Raw genomic sequence first — 17,199 nt, forward strand, 5'->3', positions numbered from 1 at the left:
GTGACACCAGGCATGGACGCCAGGGGTTTGTTGTGGGATGCCAAAGCAAGTTCTTAAATGCCCAAAAATCAAGTATATGAAGGTAACAGAAGTGGCACGCCAAGGCCTTAGCATGGGATGCGAACTGAAATTCGTGCATACGCATGAAGGGTGCGTACGCATGATTTTGAAGATGGCACTGCTTGCACGTATGCGTGAAGTGATGCGTACGCACAACATTGAAACTTGTTTCACATACGCGTACGCTTGAAGAATGCGCGTACGCATGTTTCTCTCTTGCTGTCAAACTTGTGCGTATGCATTATCCATGCGTACGCACGACCGCCGTTGGATGCCACTTCTCCCACGTTGGACGACAAAGCTTCCAGGCCTCCATTTCTTCACTCTTTGGTTTCCAAAAGCATGTCACTCAAAGTGTATCCTTAATTCCAAAGTGTGTTCTTGGCTTGAAAGTGTCCTTGGCTCTTTTTGTTCTTGTTTTGCTTGGTTCATCTCCAAAATCTCCTAAAACATATTATTCAAAACATTAAACATACTCTCTACTAATCTATGAATTTATTGCTAAAAGAAAGCAAAAAATATTGAAATTTAAATGAAATTCATAAAGGAAAACTACTAATGATCCAAATGCATCAGTTCACCAGCCACCTCTACCAAGAAATCCACCTTGCATGGGCTTTAATAGCGTGGCAGGGCTCATACTGGATGTCATATTGGGACAACTCTATCGCCCATGTCATCATTCGTCCCAATAGGTCAGGCTTATGCAGGATTTGTCTGATCGCTTGGTCGGTTCTCAATGTGATCGGGTGTCCTTGGAAATGTTGTATGTCTTCGAGAGGAAACCAACAGAGCAAAGACCACCTTCTTTAGCCTCGTGTACCTCAGCTCCGCCCCTTGGAGCATCTTACTTATGAAGTACACGGGTTGCTGCTGCTTGCCTTCTTCTCGCACTAAAGCGGCCACCAAGGCCTCCTCCGTCACCGCCAGGTATAGGTACAAAGGCTCTCCGTCTTTCGACTTCCCTAGAACGGGTGGCTCGGACAAGATACTCTTGAAATGGCTGAAAGCTTCTTCACAAGATGGGATCCATTCAAAGGTCATTCTCTTTTTCATTAGGTTGAAGAAAGCTAACGCCTTAGCCATCGATGCACCGAGGAAACGAAGCAGGGCCGTCAACCTTCTTGCCAGTCTTTGCATATCTTTCACACATCCAAAGCATGCCATGCGGAAAACGACATCGCATTTGTCCGGGTTAGCTTCTACCCTCTCTGGGTGTGATCATGAATCTTAAGAATTTTCCTGCTTCCATGGCGAAAGCGCATTTCAAGGGATTCAACGTCATATACTTTCGAAAGGAGTTGAAGATGACTTGAAGGTCGGCTACCAGGTTGCTCGCCTCAACCATTTTCACTAGCATGTCATTAACGTAGACCTCTATCGACCTACCTATGTGGTCATTGAATACTTTGTTCACCAACCTTTGGTATGTTGCCCCCCACGTTCTTCAACCCAAACGGCATGATCTTGTAACAGAACATCCCTCCTAGCATTATGAACGCTGTTTTTTCCTCGTCAAGTCGGTGCATCAAGATCTGGTTGTATCCCAAATAAACGTCCATGAAACTTAAGAACTTGAACCCCGCTATTCCATCCACCAAGGCATCAATGTTGGGAAGGGGGAATGAGTCTTTTGGGCATGCTTTGTTGAGGTCTGAATAATCCACGCACATTCTCCATTTTCCATTCACTTTTTTCACAAGAACTACATTTGTTAGCCATGTGGAGTAGTCAAGTTCTCTAATGAAACAGGGTTCCAACAAGCTAGTTGTTTGTTTGGCTACCTCGTTTGCCCTTTCCGACGACATCTTGCTCCTCCTCTGAACAACAAGATGTACCTCCGGTCTCACAACAAGATGTACCTCCGGTCTATCCCTGGCATGTCAGCTGGGGTCCAGGCAAAGAGATCTCTATTGGCACGGATGGCTTCAATCGGAGGTCCTTTCAATTCGTGGGGGAGGTTACGGTTCATGAACGTGAACTTGTCCTCCATTTCCCCTACCCGGAACTTTTCCAAGTCACTTTGGCGTTCGCGCCTCAGGTAGGAGTGTTCAAAACCGATCCGGACCGAACTAAACCGACGAACCAAACCGAAAAAATCGAAAACCGAATTAACCGATAACCGAAAAACCGAAAAAACTGATTTTGCTGTTTTTGTCCGGTTCGGTTCGGTTTTTGATTTTGAATCTGAAAACCCTAACCGAACCGAACCGAACCGAACCGGTTAGTAAAAAAACCCTAAACGTAAACGTTACTAACCCACCCCACACGCGTGACACGCCCACACCCCCCTTCAAACGAAACTGCGCGACACCCTCCCCCACCCCCCAAACGAAACTACGTCTACCCTAACCTCCAAATCCACAATCCATACCCTAACCTTTAGGCTTCAGTACTCATCGCTCCCTCTTCTCCAAATCTCCACACCTGCCGGCTGCCGACCTGCGCCCAGCCAGCCAGCCACCGCTCCCTCTTCAGTACTCATCGCTCCCTCTTCAGTACTCATCGCACCCAGCCACCCACCACCGCAAAGCCTTTGGCCCGTCGCACATCAGGCCAACACGAAGCCACGCCGTCGCACATCAGGTCAAGACGAAGCCACCACCGACCAACTCGACACGGCAGCACAGCACCACGCCGCCGCCGTTGAGACGCCACCACCCTAACCCATCAGTTCAACCCAGCACGGCAGCACCTCCCAGTCTCCCACTCAGCCTTCCTCCGAAGTCAATATGGAGCTCGAGCCACCGATTCAGGTAATGTTTACCATTTGCATTCTGTTCATTAGTGTTGATTTGTTGCTAAGTTTTGTTGCTGGCTCAGTGTTGAACTTCTTACACTATGTGAAAAATAACAAAATAGTTGAGGAGAAAAAGATGAACTATGTGCAATTGGCCGAGTAGACACGACTAACAAATTTGATCTTCAAAATTGATATTTTTGAATTTATAATTTTTAAATTTCATATATTTAACCACCAATTTTATATATCTGAGTATCTGACCACCAATTTTTGGCTAAGTTTTGTTGCTGGCTCAGTGGCTTGCTGTTTAATGGTTGAATATATTGGAAATGTCTTGCTTGCTGCGTTACTGTTTAATGGTTCATGTTATTGTTGTTTAATGGTTCAATTTATGTTCTATATTCAGTGTATTTTTGTTTGAATTTCTGGTAATTGTTAATAATTTTTTGTTTGAATTTCTACTTTTGTTTGAATAATTTCTGTTTCTGTTTCTGTTCAGTGTATTTATGTTAATTTTCCAATAAAATAGTGAAAGAAATGTGGATTGATAGAATCACTAGTTACTAATAGAATAACCCTTTTTTGCTCTACGCTGCAGAGGGACCTAAAGAAGAGATTGGATAGCCATCACTTTGAATCCAATGGTAGTGGTAAAACAGCTTGTTATCTGATTATATTTTATTGTATTGCTTACACGGGTATCTTATGTTTTCATGCTTTGAATATTCAACTTCATGTTCTAAAGGTTTATATGGGCAGCATAATATGAAGAAGCCAAAGACGATGAAGCAATCACTTGATAACAATTTTGACAATATTGCTCAGTGACTAATTCTATTCCTTCCCAATGAGCAACATGTCCAACCCAAGTAAATTTATTAGGATAATTAGCGGACGTGACAGGAGCAGGAAATCCAAAGCACTGAAGGTAACTTTCGTCTGAATTTTGGTCTTGGTGGTAAAGAATTTGTTCTATTATTATTATTATTATTATTATTATTATTATTATTATTATTATTATAGGTCTCTGCTGGACAGCCTGGGTCTGCAACCCCATGGTCACTATTTGAAGACCAGGTTTGTGTTTGATTCACTATCTTTATCTTTTACATTATCTTTCTGTTTATCTTTTACATTATGTTGTTCAAAATGTTTTATTTGTTAGTAATTTTATTTTGTTATATTTTTACTTCTAATTTTTTAATTTTGTTGTTCAGTGTATTTGTTTGAAGTATTTGTATTGATTTTTTGTAATTGCTAGTAATTTTGTTTTGTTGTTCAATGTAGTTGTTTATGCACTTTGATATTAGTTCAAGTTAGAATATGGGCGACACTTGGATTGCCTGCTGCGCCAGTTTCTCTTCCAAATGACTACAGTCTACAAGTATCGGATCTACTTTAGTTATTAAACTTCTTTAATCGTCATATTTTAATTTCTTTTGTGGTTGAATTTCATTAGATTAAAACTTTGTTAGTTATTACGTATTTGTATTTGTTAATTTCAATATTATGACTTTGTGAAATAGTATGAAAGTATTTTTTTTGAATTGATTAGAAAAACCGAACAAACCGAACCAAACCAAACCGATTTTAATTAGTTTGGTTTGGTTCGAATGGTCTCGATAAAAAATCGAACCAAACCGAACCGCAATTTAATTAAACGATTGGATCGGATGACTTTTCTCTAGAAAATCGAACCAAACCGCACCGCGAACACCCCTAGCCTCAGGTGCTCGTCAATCCTAACGTCTAGATCTGCCAAGAACACCCCAGTTGGCTCCTTAGACCTCTTTCTTAATGTTAAGCTGGCGTTGTCACAAGCAACAACCATTTCTAGGTCTCCTCGTATCGTCATCTGCCACGAACTTCATTGTTAGGAACTTCATGCAAATGACCGCCAACTGTTCGTTGATAGTTCTCCTTCCGAGAATGACGTTGTACGCCATAGAGTCTCTTAGGACCACAAACTCAGCCACTGCAGACTTCATGCTCGTCCCAGAACCCACACAGATCAGTAAGACAACGAAACCTTCGGGCTTGATATAGTTGTCACCCAATCCTACGACTCCATGACGATGGTCCTTGAAATTGCTTTCTTTGAAACCCAGGGCGTCAAACACGTTTTGGAACATGATGGTGGAGTCGACCCTTGTGTCGACCAAGATTCGCTTGACCAGACCGGTCCTGGCCGTAATCACCATCGCAGGTCCTCCGGGAGGTTGTCACACCAGCCGTAATCAGGTCCCGCAATTTTAGTTTACTTGGTTACAAAGGCTAGAGCAAGATTAAAGTTCAAACTTGGAAACACCACAAATTGATAAACATGCAAATTGCATTAAATGAGTCAATGTTATTCAAACCTTAAAATGGAACCTAAGTCCCAAAACTAAACAGTGGCAATCTATATTACTATATAAATATATGTTAGCATGTTCATGATCACATTTTGTCCCGTGTAAGGTTTCTTGGTATGCTTAATATGCCACAACTACCAAGAAATTCCACATAACATTAACATAAATATATACTTATAAGTTTCTGGATTTTATGTGTTTCCTTAGCTACAACTTCCAACTAAATTTTCATTAACGTCTGAGATCCTCACAATCTTCTTCAACTTGACCAGCTGCAGAAGGTTAGGAGCCAATAATTACATAAATATAAATAAATCATCAAGAAAATGCAAGGTTGTTTTTGTCCTTTGATCAAGAATGAAAACAGGATTAAAGCAAACGTAACGATTTTACGGGCAAGAAACCGACTAACCTCTGAGATTTATGGCCAAGTTTGCTTGAGCATCAGCTTCAGAGTTTTTCTCCTTCAAAATCAACAGAAACGTGTTACTTAAAATTCTTCATATAAAAGCTTATGAAATAGATGCTCATTACAGTCAAATTCTAGTTCGAAGTAGCATTTGAATTTTACACAATCTAGCTTCTCAACATTTAGATCATGTGATCGCTTCGCTAGATAGGCATGCGAAGTAACATGATATCAGAAACGCTTGTAAGATGGCAGTTGTTTATCTAAGTTGCATGTGTAGAATTATCCACAGAAAAAAGGATGGGAAAATTGGCAATAATTTCATTATATTGTACAAAAAACACTTAATATAACGCCATTTAGAAAGTACCCTAAGAACATGGTTGATTTGGAATGACAGAAAGTTCGCCTTCAGCTGGTTGACCTGAGCACATAACATAGCCATATTCTGATTTTTTTGTTTCCACTCACCGTTTACCTGATACAAAGCCATGGCATAAGATGCTATACAGATTAGCAGAAAATGTATTCACTAGTCTCTACTTTTCAAAATAACTATCCAAAAAAAAAAAAAAGAAAAAATGCACAACACTTTTAGTCAAAGTAATAAAAATAAATCTTGGTAATGCTTAAAATTATATGGGAAGCCCGGTGCACAAGCATCCTGCATTAATGCAGGGTCCAGGAAGGGCTACACCTAAAGGGTGCATTCTACGCAACCTAACCTGATAATTACATCAGTGGCTATTTACATGGCTTGAACCCGTGACCTTGAGGTCAGACACGGAGACAACTCAACCATTGCTCCAAGGCTCTCCTTCAATGCTTAAAGTTACATGAATAGATAAAATTACCCTTAAATGTATGACCATATGTAATTAATGCTTACTCAATTATCACAATTAAATTAAGGGTGTTATCCGAAAAATTAAAATATCAGTTATTTTGAAACATCAATCTTTTTGTTTTAGGAGAGATATTTTGAAACAAAGCGAGTATAATTAACAATTGGGATTACATTTTCTCATTCCTCAAGCTTATGGAATCTTTTAAGTTTAAAGAGAGTATTTTTTTTTTTTTCTATTAGTATTCAGAAGCAACTTTAAGAAATGAAACACAGACGAACAGAAGTAGATTTAAAAGAGGAAATAACGGGAAAAAGAAAAAAGTAAAAATGGTGTGTTAGTCTGTAAACATAATACACCTGCTTGCAGACAAGTAAGGAATCTCCTCGGATTTGAATGTGCCGATATCCTTTCTGAAGGGCTTGTTTCAATCCTAAAAGTAAAGCTCGATATTCAGCAACATTATTCGTCTGAGTACCTACTCCTTCACGTATTCGATAGACCTGCAAAAAGACTTTAAAGTTAGCAAAATTCTACAAAGAACGCAAAAACAAAATGAATATTTGTACGCAGTTTATACCTTGCTTCCATCTGCAGCACGAAGTATAGCTCCTGCACCAGCTGGTCCAGGATTTCCTTTAGAAGCACCATCGAACTCAAGGGTGCAAGAAAGCTGCAAATATAGATATGTAAAATCTTGAAGCTGCATTGTTCTATACATTAAGTGTCCCAAATACTACAAGTGGAAAGAGAGGTGTACCAAAAAAGAACATCATATGAAAAAAGCCCCAAAAAATAATAATACATAATAATAAGAAAGGAGTGCAATCCAAATGTCAAATGCATTGATTTTGAACTAAGACCGATGAAGACATTTCATCCAAATAGAATGCCATCTGATATCATGCTTATATGCTGTTAAATGTTAGAAGGTCTAACAAATTCTTGACTTAGAATACTTCAGTGAAACTTGTAAGCACAAATTCATTGTGTTTTTCCAAATATTTTGAACAAATAAGTCGCAGAACAAACATAAGCAAAGAAAGAATACAATGTATATTTCCGCCCAGCCAGAACACGTTTTACTTTTAGCATTTTGAAATTGAACACATGAACAATTTTATTCTGCCTTGCTGGTGGCTGGTGCCACCACTAACCTTCAGCTACAAGAATTATTGCATACATGCATGAATTAACACTAGTCTAGGATGATTGGGATTTTAGAGTTTCACCTTTGAGATGTAAATCGTCCACAAAATGTCCAAAATAGAGTTAAATATGATTGCCAGAATTTTATGGTGTATCTTTAAATTTTTTTTCAAAGACCAGAACTTATACGCATACAATGACTTTAAGAGTACTTATAAGTTCACACAATAACAGACAACTGAAAAGGAATGGGAAGTGAAAACTATATGAGTGGCAATTACATTAAATAATACGAATACCATGCACTTCGACAAATAGACATCTATGCTAGGAATTAGGAAGTGAATCCTGATATTGCAATGAAAATAATAGATAAACCAACTTACAGAATTAGACAACTGAGCTTGGGATCCACCTAGTGTGAGTTGCCTCTGAGAATTTGTTGAAACTAAAGGAGATACCTCTGGTGTAAGTTGCCTCTGAGAACTTGTTAAACCGAAAGATGACCCACCTAATGGAACTTGCCTCTGAGAATTTGTTGAATGTAAAGATGACCCAGAAATTTTCTGAACAAGAAAAGAAAAGGAAAGGAAAAAAAATTATGAATCAAAGACATACATCATATTTAAACAATCAAAGACATTACAAATTTGAGTCCCATCAAAGGCATAAAAATAGCCCTCAGACAACCCTAATAACTAAATAGATCAGAAATTTGCATGGACTGTTCATGCTGCAAGCATAGTGTGCTTGGCTACCCGTAAACCTCGGGAACATGCTATTTAATATCAATTCTTACAAATAACGATCACACAAAAGCACCAAATTTTTGCTTCACTTTGACAGCATTTCTTTGGTAGACAATATTAAATTCAAATGTTGCTTACACTAGTATCAGATTGAAAGGCTCCTTGCAATAACTTCGATGAGGAACTCACACCTAGAGACCTTCCTCCAGATGCACATGGATCCTGAAAGATAAATTAATCTCCTCATTAAGTTATAATGTGTCAGACACATAGACATAAGCTTAAGCTCCAATGCTCCAAATAGACAAGGAGTCTAAAAACAGGAATGGGAAGAGCATGTATGGAAGAAGCATCATCAAAATTGGAGTGGCATTAATCCACTCCCCTTAAAAACAATATGATAAATAATGCTAATAGTAAATGAAGCTCTCAGCATTACAATTGTTTGAAAGTTTTGACTTTGGAAAGAAAGGGAAGGAAGAGAAGGGTTTGTAAAATGGAGTAAGGTTTATGTTTCAAACCCTCCATTTCTCTTCCTATGATCCTTTCATTCTAAATGGAAATTCACAAACATAATCAAGGTCACAAAAGGGTACTTTCTCCCATAAATGAGGAAAATTTTCCATTTTCTCACAGGAACTACCATAGACCATAGAGTAGAGGACAATTTGAACAAGAAGAATGGAGAGAGTTCCTCTAACCTGAAAAGGACAACCAACAAGTCTTCCAAAAAGCTCTTCATTCAAATTAGTAGCACTTATAGAATAAGGGGCTCCCTTAAGCCCATTTGATACAAGGAACTCTTCAGCTTTCTTAGTTAAACAATACCCTTTCAAAATGCTTACAGGGTCATCAGACACCTGTTAGTTAAACTCAATCAGAAACCTATTGAGAGAATAAACCCTAAACATCAAAATGCATCCACACCCAAATGCAGAAAACAAAAAAGATAGAAACTTTTGCATCATAAGAGCCATAATAACAAAGGTTAGAGAAAAGGGTGTTTACCGAAGAAGATGCAATGAGAGGTTGAATGTCCTTGAGAGACTTGTAGATGCCAACAACACCCCCTTTCTTCACAACATAGAAGGCGTCCTTTTCTTCAGCCATTGGAATGAAAGAACAACCACCACACTGTAAAGCAACAAAGGCATAATCATAGCTCAAACTAAGAAACAAAACGATAATCAATGAATAGTAATAACATAGACATTTTTCAAAATTTTGAACTTCATCACTGTACCTCTTCAGTCTTCACTGACAGTGGAAAAGGACGTGATTACTGCTGATTGATTACAATGAGAGCCAGTAGGTAGTGAGAGAAGGGTTTTTTTTTTTTTTTTTTTTGGTCTGGGTAGTGAGGGAAGTTTGAACATCCAATAAGCCAAAGTTTCAAACTTCGTGTTATTTTGGGGGAGAAAAGTTGACTGACTGTGTCTTTTGTTCCCAAAGAAAAAGAGAAAGACTGAAAACGAGAAGAGGAAGAAGAAAAGTGCGTGACAGAGCTTGAAGCCCAATTATGTTTGCCAGGCCCATTAAAATAATTTATATAAGCTCATAGCAAGAAAAAAAATAATTGACAATGTAAAATATAAAGAAAACCATACCAACTTGAGTTAGATCCAGTTTGAGTAAACAATTTAATTAAGTTTTTTTTTTGAAAAAATAACTTAAATAATAAATAGCTATATTAAAAGTAGCTTATAAATAAATTTTTTTTTAAACAAATGGATTTCATTCAGAAAAAGGAAGAACATCTAACAGAGCCAAATTCTGAATATGGTTGAGAACATCTTCCATCCACATGCAATTTGGATTAGTAAGAGCTAAGGTTGCTAATTCATGAGCTACTCTATTCCCTTCCCTCTTAACATGACTAAATTCCACACTTCTAAAATTTTTAATAAGTGAAATAGCATCAATGATAAAGGTTCCAAAACAAGAACTAAAACACCTCTGTTTGAGGGCACCCATTACTTCCGTGTTGTCACTTTTAAGAATCACCTTTGCGAAACAACAGTCTTTTATAAAATTCAACCCCCAAAATGCTGCATATGCTTCCGCTTCATGTGCTTCAAAGGGATAAGGTATTGCTTGGATTGCTAATGCCATTATGATTCCCATCTCATCCCTAATTACAACACCAACTCCTCCATTAATATCATGTGGGACTGCTGCATCTACCTTAACCTTCATTATGTTGGTTGGTGGGTATTTCCACTTTTGGTTCACTGAGAATTGGGGCTTCTCTATTGGACATTTCATTTTTTCTATCATCTGAGCTTTCCAAAATTCATCAAAGCACATGCAAGCTTGTTGAACTTCTTCCTCGATCGGTACCGATTTTTTCTCAAATACGAGAAAATTTCTTGTTCTCCATAGCTACTGCAACAAGGTACAAAATAGGCCCCTTTTTTCACTCTGAATATTTTCCATCATTTCTTTGACCCATTTTTTTACATCTGAAAACATTCCCATTTCTGATCTTAGGGTGAATGAAGATGCAAACCAAAAATTTCTAGCGAACCAACATTTTCTGAATATGTGTTCCTCAAATTCAGCATCTTCCTAGCATCTCGGGCCATAGGAGAGCAATTTATCCCCCTCCTGTTTAGGTTCTTTTTTGTAGGGAGAGACTTGTGGAGGAGTCTCCAAAGGAAGTTCACAGCTCTGGGTGGTGCCCTTATTCTCCAAACATCTTTCCATGTTTGTTCTTCACTTTGTTCTCTTCTGAAAATCTTTGATTGTGATCTAGTTTTGGCTCTTAGTTCATGGTAGGCTAATTTTACTCTGAATTCACCATCTCTAGCTTTTTTCCAATAGAAGCAGTCTACTTGGTCAGATCTAGGGATAGGAATGTGTAGGATTTGCTGAGCCTCAAAGGGTAGAAAGATCTGGTTGATTAGATCTGTGTTTCACTCCTTTTCTTCTTCTAACATTAGTTCTGCTACTCTTGCATTTGGGTTCAATGTTGTTGGGACCGACCATGGTTTTGATCCGTTTTGTTTAGGGAGCCAAGGGTCTTTCCAAATCTTCATTGTTTCACCATTTTCAATTCTCCAGCATCCCCCTTTTTCCAGCACACCCTTTGCTTGCCATATGCTTCTCCATGTGAAGCTTGGGAAAAAACCCATGTCTGAGCTCAGAAAGTCTTTTCTATTGTAATATCTACTACTGAGGGTCCTAGCTGCCAGCGACTCAGGGTTCTTCATTAACCTCCACCCTTGCTTTGCTAACAGAGCCATATTGAAAGCCTCCATATCTCGAAAGCCTAGTCCCCCGTGTTGTTTTGACTGACAAAGTTTATCCCATTTTATCCTGTGCATTTTCCTTTTGCCGCCTTTTGATCCCCAATAGAATTTATTGATCATTGATGCAATGTGGTTGCAAAGTCCTGTTGGTAATCGAAAATAACCCATTATGTAAGTGGGTATTGATTGGACCACTGCCTTGATTAGCACCTCTTTCCCCATTCTTGAGAGGAGTTTTTCCTTCCAACCTTTCAATTTCTTCCATACTCTATCTTGGACAAATTCAAAAACTTATGTCTTGGATCTTCCAACAAAAGTTGGGAGTCCAAGGTACTTCGAGTGTCCTTCCACAGCCTTTATCCCCATCCACTCTTGTATAAGAATTTGTCTGTTAGTTGGTACATTTCGGCTAAAAGACATCTCCAACTTGTTCAAATTTATATGTTGTCCTGAAGCAAGTTGGTAAGAAATTAGGGCTTCTTTTACTGCTTGTATCTCCCAATCCGAGGTTCTTGTGAATAGGATGTTGTCATCAGCAAAGAATAAGTGGTTGGTCTCCGGTCCATTCCGTGTTATCTTAATTCCTTGTATCAACTTGCTATTTTGTGCTTTTACAAGGATTCCTGACAAAATTTCAGCACATAGAATGAAGAGGTAGGGGGATAGGGGATCCCCCTATCTTAATCCTCTCGAAGGCTGAAAAGTTTTGGTGGGGGTACCATTGAGCAGGATGGAAAAGGAGGTTGAGTTCACACAGTTCCATACGGTCTGAATCCATCTTCCCAAGAACCCCATAGCCGTTAGGACAGCCCTCAAGAAATCCCATTCTACCATATTGTATGCTTTCTCCATGTCTAATTTCATTCCCACGTAGCCTTTATTCCCTAAAGTCTTTTTCTTCATGTAGTAGAATATTTCGAAGGCTATTAATCCATTGTCTATTATAAGTCTGCCCAGGACAAAAGCGCTTTGATTCTCCCCTATTATCTGAGGGAGGATAATCTTCAACCTATTCGCCATTGTTTTGGTAGCCAGCTTGAGGATCACATTGCATAAAGAAATCGGTTTGAAATCCCTCGTGTGTCTTGGCTTCTCCACTTTTGGAATCATGTAAATGTAGGTGTAATTTATCTCCTTTGGGTCAGCTCCCTCATTTAGGATTTTAAGAACTGCTTCGGTTACTTCATTTCCCATAAATTTTCACATTTTTTGGTAGAACAGGGTCGGCAGTCCGTCTGGCCCCGGTGCTTTGGTTGGATGCATCTGTTATAACGCTTGGTATACTTCATCCTTAGTAAAATCAGCGTTGAGAATGTTGAACATTTCTTCATTTATACGGCCTCTAACCACTTCCACAATTTCTTCCACTTCAAAGATTTCCTCTGCTGTGAACAATTTTTCAAAAAAATTCCTCATTACCACTTCTATTTGTTCATCATCTTTGTATTTGATTCCCGTGTCATCCACTATAGCTTGCACCCAATTTCTTCTCTTTCGTTATGAGGCTTTATGGTGGTAAAATTTGGTGTTTTTGTCTCCATATTTTAGCCAGTTTGCTTTTGACCTTTGACTCCACCATATTTCTTCCATCCTTATGAGATCATCCAGTTCTTCTTCCTCCATCTTTGTTCTCCTCAGTGTCTTTTCATCTTGAGGGAGGCTATTCAGCTGTTCTAGAGCCTTTTCGGCCTTCTTAATTCTTTTTGGAATATCACCAAAAGTCCTTCGACCCCAGCTGTCCAGTCTCTCACCATAGAGTTTTATTTTTTCTTTTACATTTCCTGGTCTCTCATTCCAAGCTTCTTCCACGATTCGATCGCAATCCTTGCTGGTCAGCCATAGCTCCTTGAATTTGAACCTATGTTGGCTCTTTTTCCTTCTCTTAGATTTCCCATACAAGTCTAGAAGGATTGGGCAGTGATCTTATTTGTACCTTGTTAGGTGTTGGATCGTCGTTTTTGGAAAGGCTTCTCTCCAGCCAAGGGTTGCCATTGCTCAGTCCAAACGCTCTTGAATGTTATTGTTCCCTACCTGCCCATTTGACCAAGTAAAAGAGTGTCCTACGAAGCCGAGGTCAAGAAGTTTGCTTGTTTGGACAACTTCTTGAAATCCCTTTACCTGAGCATATGTGATTGGATTCCCCCCTAATTTTTCTTGTTGGTTCAACATTTGGTTAAAATCTCCAAAAACCACCCATGACATTGATGATGCTTGACCAAGAGATCTTAATAGGTCCCGGCTTGCTTGCTTATTTTGGTTTTCTAGCCATCAATAAAATCTAGTTGCTCTCCATTTGTGGTTGCTGCCCCTTGCTTGTGTCTCCATGTCGATATGGTTTTTTGACAAGGAGGTTATGTTGACTTCAATCTCTCTGTTCCATAGCACTGCCAGTCCACCCCTCTCTGTCTTCCATCTCCATTACAGTCCACTCCAACTACATTCTGCATTCCACCCTTATACCTTAGCCTCATAATTTCTTCTGACTTCTTCCTTGTCTCCATGAGAAAAACAAGGTTGGGAGCTTTCTGTTTAATGAGCTTGTTTAGAGCTCTAATTGCCCATGGGTTTCCAAGTCCACGATAATTTCAGCTTAGTATTTTCATTATTGTTGGCAGGGCTGCCCAGTAGCCTCCGCCGTTTTTGATGTTGGGTCCCTTGTCTGCTTCTTGGATTGTGTTGCTTCACCATCTATGTCCATGTCCTCTGTTTGGTTTTCCTTCCTCTTTGGGCTTTTGTTTTCCTTTCCTATCTTCAATTTGGGGCTGGTGGGGGCTTCTCTTCTTGCTTGTCTTTTCCATTTCCTCCCTATTGTTTGTTCTTTGTTTGAATTTTGATTTGTGATTTCTTTGAGGACTGATTCTCCTATTCTGGTCAGATTTTCTTAGTGATTTTTGTTTTTATTTTTTTTTCATATTTCCTTCCAAATTGCAATTCTGTTCTCTTGGACTATTGCTCTCTTCCTTTTTTCCTGTTTCTTCTTCTACATCTTCACTTTGTGTTGTTTTCTTATCTGAAGATTTTTTTATTTCTATCTCCTTTTTATTAACTTCATCCAGGTCCCTTCGTTGAGAGAAGGTTTCTGGTAGAGTTATCGCAGGGGCCTAGCTTGTCCCTTCTTCAACGTTAGTCTCTATTGAGTCCGACATTGACAGGGTGGCCAATTTTTCCATTAGCTTAATAGTGAGTTTCTTTTTTTGATGTTCCTCTCTTTTGCCTTGGTCTGGTTCAATTTTTCCTTCTTCTTCAGCTTTTTGCTCCACTTTGCTTCCTACTATTTCAACTCTTAACCAGGGGCCTAAGTTCTTGGATTTTTTCTTTCCCTCAGTTTTCATCTTTTTCTGCCTTGCCACAGGTGTTTTCTTCATGGCCATTTCTACCACAGTACTAGCATATGGTTGGAGGTTTTTCGAACTTGAAATTGACCTAGGTGAGGCCGTCCTTCTTGCTTCCTACATTTGTGCCTTTCATGAAAGGTGTGTCTGTTTTCATCTTTACCGTAGCCTTTATGAATCTCTCTTGGTCCTTCCCTACTTCGAATAGCTCACACTCTTTGACCTTTCCCATGCAAGCAGCGATCTTTCTACCAAGTTTTAGCATTTTGCAGTGTTCTGGAAGATCCCAAATCTGCATCTTTATGTCTGCTTGTAAATAAGTTATTTTGTGTTTAAATTTTTAGTTCTAAAAGTATTTATCTTATAGAAATGTGATAAAAAGTAGTAGTATTATAAGATAAGTCATTTTTTTAACTTCTCTATATGCTCCTAAATAGCTTTTTAGACAGCTGCAATTTGGTTTTGAAAATTATACCAGACATTAATACTACTACTTTTCATAAGTCAAAAGCTCAAAAAAGTTACTATTGAAGCTTCCCAAACGGACCCTTAGTTTAGTTAGTAGTTAGCTTACTATTTCGCTTAAGCAGATGTCTGGAGTTTAAATCTCATCTAAAAGTACTTATTTATTTATTTATTATATTAAAAATATCTTTTTTAATAACAAATATCTTTTAAAAAATTATGTAAATTATAACTTCTAAAAAAATATTTTTTTAGTGTTTTTATTTTTATTACAAAAGTTTTGTCAAACACAAATTTTTTTTTTAAAAAAATTATTAAGAAATAATTTTTTCTAACAACCTAACAACATTGAAAGAAACTCAGAAGCATATTAAGATGTAGTTGGAAGATTGGGATGTTCTAGATCACCTCATGAAGGCATTGTCAAATAATTTAATGAGTTAATACTCAAAATCGTCCCTGAAAGATACCTCGATCTCCATATTAGTCCCTGGAAGATAAAGTTAATCAAAAGAGTCCCCGAAAGTTACGCGAGTTAGTCACGTTTGTCCTTCCGTTAACTCCGTTGGTGACCTGGCTAATGGTTGCTGATGTGTGTGGTTAGCTTCCAATGTGGAAGAGGCCTACGTGTCATGACCTATTGCTGACAAGGTAAGTTTGAGAAAACAGTTCAAATAATTCCCTAAGTGTTTGAAACCTAATCCTAAATTCCACGATAAATAGGTCGCCTTCATCAATCAGATGGCCATATGCCTGGGTTCGTGTTCGAATTGGTGGTTTGGGGCGACGATGGAGGCCGGAAATGGAGGTCGTGGTGGCGGTGTGTCGTTGTTCTCGAACGGCAGTAATGGTTCCAGCGCCTCAATGCGAAGCAGGAGGAAACCCCATGAGGAATCATGTTTCTGTGGGTTGAAGGCTGCGATAAGAAAGTCTGGGACAGCGGAGAACCCAGATAGACTATTCCGTGCATGTCCAAGGTACCGGGTGAGTGTTGTGTAAGATTTTAAGGGTTTTTGATATTGTTTTGTGTGTTGGGATTTTGTTTAATTTTTTATTTTCTGATTTCTGAATTTTCAGAAGGGCAGTCACTGCAACTACTTTAAGTGGGTTGAGGATGATGAGTATGAAGGGATGGGCCAAGGTGGAACGAAGAAAGATTATGGGGCTGAGCTGCAGGTTGATAGTGACTGTGATGAATGGAGGTTGAAGGTGGCATGGAGACTGGGCAGCTTGGAAGCTGAAGTAAAAGCATTGAAAATGTTAATAGTTTTCCTGTTTGTGGTAGTTGTGCTTAATGTGATTGTTTGTAGTTTGTTGTGTCATTCCAAGTAAAGCAAATTCCAAACACTTGATGGTGTAATGAGATGAATCCATTGAATGAGAATAGATGTTTCATTTGGTTTTTTAATATGAAGACAACACAATCCAATTCAAAGGTTCCAAACCAATTCGGATGACTATTAAAGTAACATGTACTAAGGAATGGACATAATCAGTAGTGAAAATAGTGTTAAACATTGAGTAGTCAAAGTACTATTAAATATTGAGTTGCCATAGAAGGCTAGATGTCACATTTTCTTAAGGACCAAAAGGTTTAACATAGGAAACAGACCACATCAAAGTCATAAGCTTTTACATGAGGATACATAACCTAAAAAGTATCCTAGACCAAAATAAAAGGGCATAGTACAACTTTCAGTGACATAGATAACCAAAATGTAGATAATGTAACTCCAATTGCCCTGTGCAAAAAAACAGAAAGTATCCTCACACAAAAAACAAATTCAACCACAATACATTTCAACACTAATCAAAGTCATTTATCAGTCTTTCTTGGGGGCT

At 38.6% G+C, this 17,199-nt stretch overlaps 2 protein-coding genes and 1 long non-coding RNA gene across 4 annotated transcripts; 1 reads left to right on the forward strand and 2 right to left on the reverse strand.

Moving 5' to 3' along the window:
- Positions 1-3,593: 3,593 nt before the first annotated feature.
- Positions 3,594-4,227, forward strand: LOC148565824 (uncharacterized). Its single transcript, XR_015883745.1, has 3 exons — positions 3,594-3,731; positions 3,827-3,880; positions 4,091-4,227. It is a non-coding gene; the product is annotated as an uncharacterized LOC148565824 (long non-coding RNA).
- Positions 4,228-5,117: 890 nt separating this feature from the next.
- On the reverse strand, positions 5,118-9,769 carry LOC107643984 (uncharacterized). Of its 2 annotated transcripts, XM_016347747.3 has the most exons (10): positions 9,553-9,769; positions 9,318-9,443; positions 9,011-9,169; positions 8,448-8,531; positions 7,947-8,126; positions 6,992-7,084; positions 6,771-6,914; positions 5,937-6,044; positions 5,570-5,621; positions 5,118-5,429 (listed from the first exon to the last, which is right to left on the reverse strand). In XM_016347747.3, the coding sequence occupies exons 2-10, from the start codon at positions 9,417-9,419 to the stop codon at positions 5,389-5,391; spliced, it is 963 nt and encodes a 320-aa protein (XP_016203233.1). In that variant the 5' UTR covers positions 9,420-9,443; positions 9,553-9,769; the 3' UTR covers positions 5,118-5,388. The 2 variants fall into 2 exon arrangements, with proteins under 2 accessions (XP_016203233.1, XP_020980046.1); XM_021124387.2 differs by lacking the exon at positions 9,011-9,169 and having other exon boundaries at positions 9,553-9,687.
- A 274-nt stretch (positions 9,770-10,043) lies between these two features.
- LOC107641002 (uncharacterized) lies at positions 10,044-10,574 on the reverse strand. The gene has a single exon (XM_016344508.1). The coding sequence runs from the start codon at positions 10,572-10,574 to the stop codon at positions 10,044-10,046; it is 531 nt and encodes a 176-aa protein (XP_016199994.1).
- Positions 10,575-17,199: the final 6,625 nt, after the last annotated feature.

The sequence above is a fragment of the Arachis ipaensis genome, chromosome B5 (assembly GCF_059453495.1).
Source record: "Arachis ipaensis isolate K30076 ecotype BB chromosome B5, ASM5945349v1, whole genome shotgun sequence".
NCBI classification, from domain to species: Eukaryota; Viridiplantae; Streptophyta; class Magnoliopsida; order Fabales; family Fabaceae; genus Arachis; species Arachis ipaensis.

Excerpts from the sequence above, each read along its gene's own strand:
- LOC107643984 (XM_016347747.3), bottom strand. The coding sequence starts at position 9,419 with ATGGCTGAAGAAAAGGACGCCTTCTATGTTGTGAAGAAAGGGGGTGTT. Across the intron at positions 8,532-9,010 it reads TTGTTGGTTGTCCTTTTCAG|GATCCATGTGCATCTGGAGG; the intron begins GTTAGAGGAACT and ends TTTATCTTTCAG. Across the intron at positions 5,430-5,569 it reads CTTGGCCATAAATCTCAGAG|CTGGTCAAGTTGAAGAAGAT; the intron begins GTTAGTCGGTTT and ends AACCTTCTGCAG.
- LOC107641002 (XM_016344508.1), bottom strand. The coding sequence starts at position 10,574 with ATGAAATGTCCAATAGAGAAGCCCCAATTCTCAGTGAACCAAAAGTGG.